General features: G+C 37.1%; 1 protein-coding gene across 1 annotated transcript; it reads left to right on the forward strand.

Moving 5' to 3' along the window:
- Positions 1-3,323: 3,323 nt before the first annotated feature.
- Positions 3,324-6,417, forward strand: LOC113309676 (the record flags this gene model as incomplete). The annotated part of the gene is made up of 3 exons (XM_026558156.1): positions 3,324-3,744; positions 5,013-5,053; positions 5,154-6,417. Coding segments are annotated over 3 exons (1,497 nt in total), but the record flags the coding sequence as incomplete, so codon positions are not given.
- Between the last annotated feature and the right edge of the window lie 2,467 nt (positions 6,418-8,884).

Raw genomic sequence — 8,884 nt, forward strand, 5'->3', positions numbered from 1 at the left:
TTGAAGAGATTATACTATCGCATGAGCACAAAACATGAGACAGAGGCAAGATAAGAATGAAGAAACAATTCGCACATTCAACATTTTCTCAAGGATTCTACCCTCATAGATAAAGAACAGAGGCAACTATGGATTACCAAGAAAACATTTTATGTTCTTTATCTTCTCGGCAAGAATCACCAAAATGGAGTAATAATTTCGCATGAATAGAGGCAATACTTATTATTCTCATTCAAGGATGGATACTTCTTATATATTTCGAGGATTAAGTACTTCTTATACTTCTCAAAGGATACTTCATACTTCATATATATTTCGAGGATTGAGTACTTCTTATACTTCTTCAAGGATACTTCATACTTCACATACTTCAAGGGTTGATACTTCTTATTTACTTCGCAACATTCCGGAACTTCACAAAAGAATAGAGGCAAGTACGTACTTTTCACGTCCAGTATTCTTTCGCTCGTTCCTTCATCAACAAAGATCAAAGACTACTCCAACAACACGTATCTCTTTTCAACAATTACAACAATGGATTTTTTCCTGAAGATCGCTCTTCAAGCAATATTCAAGAAAAAAGAGGCAAGATGTAGGATCTGAATTTCGCGACAATGATACGCTCGCGAAATTCTTAACAACGCATTACAAAAATGTCGCAGAGCACTTTGAGAAACGACACAATAGGTGATATTAGCTTAAACATAAGAAAAATGTAATAACTTTGCGAAGATTAGAAGATCTGCGAAATTAACATTTGTAAGTTTGCGAAAATACCGCAAGCCAGATCCGAAATTAGGGGAAATGTTAGCTGTACCCCACCATATATGAGTTGTCATCCATTATGTAAATACCTATATAAATAGAAAGGCAAGAGAGAGAAAGGAGAATAATCAAAAAAGAAAAAGGGGAGACACACTTTGTAGAGAGACACATTTTGTAGAGAGAGAGAGAGCAGAATTTGTATTATTATCTTCTTCTTCTTTCTTCAACCAAGAGCTCCAAATACTCATTAATGGAGTCTCAATTGTAATCCATATGTAATTACAAACAATCATAGTGAAGATCCCTAACCCCGTGCTCCGTGGATGTAGATCACATTGATCGAACCACGTAAATCTTGTGTCTTATTTTCTATTTTCATTATCTTTATCTTTATTTTCATATCAAATAAGTTTAGATCTAGAAACCATAGTCATGATAATACAAGGGGTGTGTTGTAGGATTTCCTGCAACTACAACTTGATTTTGTTATCGGTATAGGTTGACTGAATTTATCTTGAGATGTTTTTCTATTTCTTTGTCGCCTAATATCTTGAGATTGAGACATTTCCATTGAGCAAATTTTAGAGAAGTTAGAACAATAATTAGAAGGATTTTTAGTGGAGACATTTTGTAGAAAAAATTGTGTCCGGCATGAATAAGGAAGTTAAATGAGTCTGTTATAAATGTGACCGTTTTTTAACTATTCAAAAATAGTCGTTGCCGTTGCAGGTGAGACGATCGTCTCACCTTTTAAGTCCCACTAGACACGCTCTCAAAGTCATAGACATACTCCTGGAGAGATATGATCATGGACACATGGTGCGACCGTGCGACATCAAAATGTGACGATTGGACAGAAAATCTCTCTCCTCTTGTTATTGTGGTGGTTGCGATGGAACTGTTGGAAGTTGAAGAGAATGTAAGGGAAACGGGAAGACTTCTTCTTCCTCAACTTCCTTAATTTTCTTCTCATCATCTTCTTCTTCTACTACAACTATGGAAGTGCCACTGTTGACATGTGTAAAGTGATGCAAGGGACCCAAACTTCACTATCAACCAAGAGAAAGAAAACAAGGCAGAGAGAGAGAGATAAAAAGAGTGATTAGACACACTTTTTAGGTTCTTCTCTTTTTTTTTTTTTCTTTGAAGGGTTTTGCTTTGCTTTCCCCATCTCTTTCATTCAGTGAGAAGAAAAACATGTAATTCTCTTTTCTTCCTTTTCCTTTTCCTCTCTCATCTCCTTCACCGTCTCTCATTAATTATTTTTGTTCCTTTTCGTCTCATCCAACATTTAAGCTAAAAACCCTAGAAATCAATTCAAGAGCTTTTCAAGGTAATTATTTTTTTTCTTATTCTATAACATAATTGTTGTTTCCTGTTACCATCTTGTTCTATTTGTAGATTTCTTTCTTTTTGCTCTTATAAATTCTAGTGATATCATTTTATGATGACTATTTATTAGGTCCTGTTAGGGTACATCATAGCAGGAATAATAAATTTTAGGAATCTAGATGAACACTATTTAGTTGAAATTAGGTTTGAGTTTAAACATAGATTTTAACTATTGGGGGTTTATTTTGGACGAGATGTTGGCATGTTGCTATAATTTTGGGTTTCTCTGTATAAATAATAACTTGTGTTTCAGTTGCCTAAGTAGTAAGGTCATTAGAGATTCATTTTCTTTTGGTTATGTGTTTATTGGTTTGCCTAGAAATTGATTTTGATTTCACTGTGTGACTTCACCGAAATTCTGATAAATGTACTTATTGTTAATTGTTATCCAGAAATAATATGCTTACATTGTCTATGCTAAAGATTATTTTTTCCTTTTTGTGATCCAATGTTAGTTTTTCCCTCTTGCTCTCCTTACTTAATTTTATCAGTGGTATTTTCTTTACATCTATTCACTACTCAGTTATCTTATTAAATAGCACATGTTCTATGAAACCAAATACACTGACAATCAAGAATTCTCAAACCTAATCGGTTATGCAAGGGAAATTTTATGAACCACACACTTGACTGTCCTTAGGTCAGGAGTTACAGATTGGTATCTAACTGGTTGAACATATGGGTTAATTAGTGAAGCAAAGGGCATGTCGACCTTTCTGCATAACAAAGTGGTTATGCAAAGTGGCAGTGGGTACAGTAATACATATAGGAAGCTAGATAGTATTTTCTAACTACTTGTAGAGCTGCACAGTAAGTTTGCAGTTGGTCTTTCGCTCATAAATTTATTTATTGTTCATGGTATACCTTGTCATTTCCCGCTTTTTTGGTGTCATATCTTGTAGCTGAAGTTCTAATTATACGAATTGTTTAGTCTATATAGAGTCGTCTCTGGTGAGATTACCGGGTAATTGTAGCTCTTTTTTCATTTCAATTGTAAGAGTTAAATGCTGGAGGATAAGCATTGCATCTTTGCGTAGATGCACCATAATCTTATTTGATAATTTACCTATTTTTTCTTCTAGGTTCTGAAATTCACCACTTCTGTTGGCCATGCGAAAATCATGCTTGGATAACAATCATCATCGAGAAAACAATTCCTAGTTTAACTGTTTCCACATAAAATAGCTAAGACGGGGGCACTTTGTTGTGTGGCCGCTGGGCCACAGGAAACGAAGGCCAGTACTGGCAGTAGAGACTATTCCTCAATCCATGGTGAACCTCACTGGCGAACAAATTCAAGCTTTTCACCTCCTCCTCCATCTAGGAGATGGGACTGTAGATATCAGTCAGATGGTTTGCCTCAGGAGTCGAATGGGCCTCCATTATTCTCCACATCTCTACCATCAAATGGTAAAAGAAGCAGAAGTAGGGTGAGCAGTGATCAATATGCAAACCATCATCAACATTCTCTGTCTGATGGCGTGGTTTCTTATTCTGGAAGCCCCTCTGACAATTTTCAGGGATCCCGATGGACGCCACAGCAACCTAAATACAGTTGTCAAGAGTTCCCTACTTCGTCTGTGGCAGGTAATACTCTAATTGTTGTCATAAATGTTTTCAAATTCTTACGAAGGTGTAGGATTTCAGTTGGAGTGTTGTTTCAAACCTTCATGGTCTGTTTTTTTAGCCTATCTTGTATGTTATCACGTTTTTTAGCTTTCCATAGATCTGTTGCACAATGTGTATAAAGATAACAGTTGTCGATGCCTGAAAAAAAAAGATCATATGCAGATAATGAAGAATTACCTGGGGTGCCTGTGCCCATAAAAAGTCACGGAGCCACCCATTAATAGTAATGGGACTCTACTCAAAGTTTCCTCCCGTGATATGAGTTACCACTCCTTGGTTGTTTATACTACCCCAAACATCTGACTGCATTTTCCAACTGAAATGGAATATTACTACCGAAATTGCATTGTACATCCAGAATAGACCTAAGAAGACATGAACCTCATGTATGCTGTATTCATATTTTGTGGTGGTAGATCAAGTATGCAAATATGCTCATAAAAGTTAAGGATTTTGAAATGCTGGGCATGAAAATATGATCAACTGCCTGAAAAGCCTTGTTGCCCGCAAATGGAGTACCAACCTTTTTTTTTTTAAAATAGCAATTTTGGGTTTCTTGGAGGATTAGAAACTGCTGTTGTCAAAAGATGCTATTGATTTCATTTGGTAGCAAGATTCTAGTTAGCATGTTGAATCGTTATTTCATGATAGGAAACAGTGAGATAATGATGTCTCATCAGTGCAATGGTTTTGGCATGAAAGTGTTATGGTCAGGTATGTGAAAGATCAATTGGCAAACCTAAGAAATCTAAGTTGCTGATTGATGAAGACGTCAGCCTTGGTCTTATTTTCTTTTCACCAAGGAATTGATCAAGATTTAGAATGTCGAACATGTTGCATATATCTGCTAAACCAAACAATGGTAGGAACTGGAAATTTGATTTGAGGCTGGTAATTAAGGAAGCAGGCAAGAGTTTCCCAGGTTACCACTAGAGGCCTGTAATGCTGTTAAATTATGATGACGTAGCTGCTCAAAGTTGACTACACTGTCTTAAGTCTTACACGGATATGAATGCAAATGTTTAGTCTTCATATTTGTTTTGCCAAGGCATAGTATATGTTTTATTTTGTCCACAGAGTAGATCTGTTATAACTATATCGAGCTTTAAGTTATTTATTTATGATTCAGTACATTTTAATTGGCTGTCTCTGGCAGCTAGTTATATGGTTGCTTTTTCATGGTTCGCAACTGTGTGATGTTCCTAATTTCCAATGATTATGATCAGGGTCAAGGTCTGAAGCTTCTCCCCATCCCTTCTCTGTGGAGGTAGATCCTTTACTCTTGTGATATATTTGCTTTTACCTTGGCATGATTTTTGTTTTGTTTTTGAGCAACTTTTTGATCTGCTTCTTTCTCCTGGTTGTAGAGGCGGTTTACTGGTGGAGCATCAGCAGCTCCTAACAGTTTTCGATCTCCATCATCACTTTCTGAATCCAGCCCGTGGGCTTCGACTAGCAAACAACCTGAATCCCTCCCTCAGCGCACCTTTTCAAGCCTACGTTCTTTCTTATCAAAACCTGTTTACCCATTAATTTATCAAAATCCTGTTTCTGATGGTGAAGCCTTTGGTTCTGTGGAAAGCAGTTGTGTAAACAGGTTAGCAACTCCGGAAAGTAGGAATTCATCTCATTGGCCCAGTAGTAGCAGTCATACTCTCGAACACAAATTCCAGAAAACACTAAACCAACTCCAGACGATGGATGCTTCTCCAGATCACAGCATGAGCTCTAGAAGAGAGGGTTTCCGATGGAGTAATGCAAGTAGTTATGATCTTGGATTTGATGGGGAGAGCTTTGATGTAGCAGAGCATGTGGAGTTGGAGAATCCAAGGTCACCCAACCACACAGCACATCAGAAATGTGTGCTGTGTGGACGACTCCTTTCGCAGAAATCCCCATGGAGTTCCTACTGTATGGTTAGAGGTGGGGACATGCCTATTGCTGGAGTGCTGTTTTGCAGTCATGTCTTTCATGCAGAATGTTTGGAGCAGGCAACGCCCAAGGCTCAGGTTAGCGAGCCTCCTTGTCCAATATGTCTGAAAAATGTTGGGGTCATAGAAGAGTCCGAGTCATTTTCTGAACCACTTCAGATGGCCTTGAGAACAATTAGAAGGAATCGAGGGGTTGTAATTTCTGATAACGTGGAAAATAACGAATCTGATAGATATGTAGATCCAACTGAAAGCACCGGCTTTAGAAGAAACCAGTCTTTAACAGGGTCAAAGCAAAATGGAAGTAGCAGTTCCTTAATAAAGAGTCATCTAAAAAAGCATCTTTCCTTTAAGGGGAAGTCTGGGAAGGATTTTTTTGGGACCAAGAGTATATTTCGGAAGATAGGATCATCGTCGTCAAGCCAAGACCATGTTGGTTGCGGTAGACCTACCAAGTCCTGGAAAAAGTAGCTGTTGTAGATGTTAGATAGTCTCTTGTCTGTTTGTAAGATTGGATGTGCATTTTGTATTTTCCTTTCTCTTTCCTCTCCTGTGTTTTTTTTCTTTTTCCAAAGCCAGCATTACAGAGCTGATGTTAATATGTTTATGAATCGGATTGATCTACTATGAGTTAAAAGTCATACTGACAATACTGGTAAAAAGCTACCTGTTGAATCAAGTAATAAGTTAAAGTCATACAGATGATACGAGTAAAGAGCTATGTGCGGAATCAAGTACTTCTTCCGATTGTTTCTGCAATCCAGATTTTATGTATCTCATTCCAGGGGAGGCCTGATTTCAGGCACGGGAAAAGCCTACTATGTAGAGTTTGTAATCTCTATACCGTGTGGGAGTTGTGGCCAAGAGCGCTTAATTTTTATTTTTTGGATGTTCTCATATATTTTCTTTTTTCTTGTGAAATAGAAGATACAGAACAAGAGACAAAGTAGAGAAGAAAAAGGACAGAAATTCTTATTCATGTAGAGAAGGAGATAAATTCTTATTCACGTATATCATGGACAAACATTAGAGCCTCTATTTATAAGCCAGATACAAGGACATCCCAGTAATAAACGAGATTCATCCTAGATATTCTTAACATGATTACACGTTTATAACACCCCCTGATGACATTGTGACTAAGCTAATTGACTCGTTAAAACCTTGTCAGGAAATTCCAAAAGGACAAAACTTGATCGAAGGGAAAAGAATACAATTGACAAAACTTAGAAAAGATTTGGACACACAAATATTGCCTCATTAAAACCTTGACAAGGAAAACCCAGTGGGACAAAACCTTGATGAAGGAAAAAGAGTACAACGCCATAAGTCCAATAGAATGCACCTTATATGATGGTGCTCCCCCTGATGAGTACTTCAGTAAATTCTTGGCTTGCAAAACTTTGAGTTGAGACTTCCCAATTTCGGTGAACGAATTTCTTGAATGTAGAATATATTTGTTCTTTCGTGAATAATATTGCTAGTTGTTGAAGTCTTCTTTTGTGTTAGTCTTCTAGACACTATGGTGAAGATGGCCCCTTGGTCAAGATTGTTTCTAACAGTCAACATGCTTTCATCATGGGGAGATCTTCTTTTGATTCTGTTATTTTGTGCGATGAAATTATACACTCATTCAAAAAAAAAAAAGGGTCCAAAGGCTGGATGACTTTAAAATTGGATTTTGATAAAGTTTATGATAGGATAAGTCGGGCTTTTATTGCAATAGTCATGTCTCATTTCAAGTTTTTATTAATGGATATCCAAGTAGGTCTTTAGTAATGGTATTAGGCAAGGGGATCCTTTATCCCTCTTCATCTTTATCTTTTGCTTGGAAGCAATTTCTAGACTTGTTCAAAAGGGCATTAAGAATAGGTCTCTTTCAGGATATGCTGTGGAAGGAGGTGCTCATATCATCTCTCAATCTTTATATGATGATGATAGTATAATATTTCTGAAACCAAATTTAGTAGATGGTCTGGTCAACTTATTGGTGAAACCAATTCTACTATTTTAGCTTTTACTCTAAGGATATGACCAATGCTCTAAATTTCCAGGTGCCTGAGAATCCAGGGAAATATCTTGGTGTGTTGTTACAATAGGGTAGAATTAGTGAAAAGACGTACACTGATCTTACTGAAAAGTTAGAAAACAGGCTGCAAGACTGGAAGTCTCTAACTCTTAATTTGGCAGGTTGAAAAAATCTCATGAAATACGTTCTTGATCTTGTTTCGAATCATGTCATGTCTTTACTCAAACAACCCAGGGTTTGTTTAATAAGATAAATAGATATATGAGGAACTTTTTCTGTGGGGGGTGATGGGTGGGGGGTGGGTGGGGGATAAAACTAGCAATAAACTGCACAAAATAAGTTTGTATAAAGTAAGTTGTTTTATAGATCAGGGTGGTGTTGGGGTTAGAGATTTAAAGATAAACAATATCTCCCTTTTAACTAAAATGGCTCGGCGTATACATGAAAATCGTGATTCTACTGTTGCTAAACTACTCGAAGCGAAATAATTTAAGAATGAAGATTTTTGGCCTTGTACTGCGAAGAATATAATTTAAGAATGAAGATTTTTGGCCTTGTACTGCGAAGAATAGCAGCTCTACTAGCTGGAAGAGCATTCTCAAAAGAAATAAAATGTTGTGTTTGATGGAGTATATGTGATGGTAATGAGATCGGATTTTGGAATGACCTTTGGGGTCAATAAATTGCATCTTGCTGCCATCACTGATATTGATACTAGTAACATTAGTAGTACGAAGGTTAATGACGTTATTGATCAATAATACAATTGTTTGTGAGTAAAAACGACTCGCTGGTTTTCTGGTAAAAAGTAGTGGAGGAGGCAAGTGATCGATGAAGCAAATCGTCTGGACCTTTGAATAAATGTACTTCATGGGAGTACTTTGAGTTCGAGAGACTAATCTGTAAGACCCTGGCCTAAACCAAGGGAATGACGGTTCCAGGTTCAATTCGGTCACAAGAGGAGGAGAAGGGTCGGTCTGTAGCGAGGGAAGCTGAGAATGTGTGGAGATCAATCGAGATTGATAAGTTGATGATGTGATGTGTTGAAATGCTTTGAAGAGGAATTCCCTGTGTATACGAGAGGAATTCTTTGTGAGTGTTTGATAATTGATAGTGAAGAGTATTACTCGAATATCGT

Source organism: Papaver somniferum, chromosome 9, assembly GCF_003573695.1.
Source record: "Papaver somniferum cultivar HN1 chromosome 9, ASM357369v1, whole genome shotgun sequence".
NCBI lineage: Eukaryota > Viridiplantae > Streptophyta > Magnoliopsida > Ranunculales > Papaveraceae > Papaver > Papaver somniferum.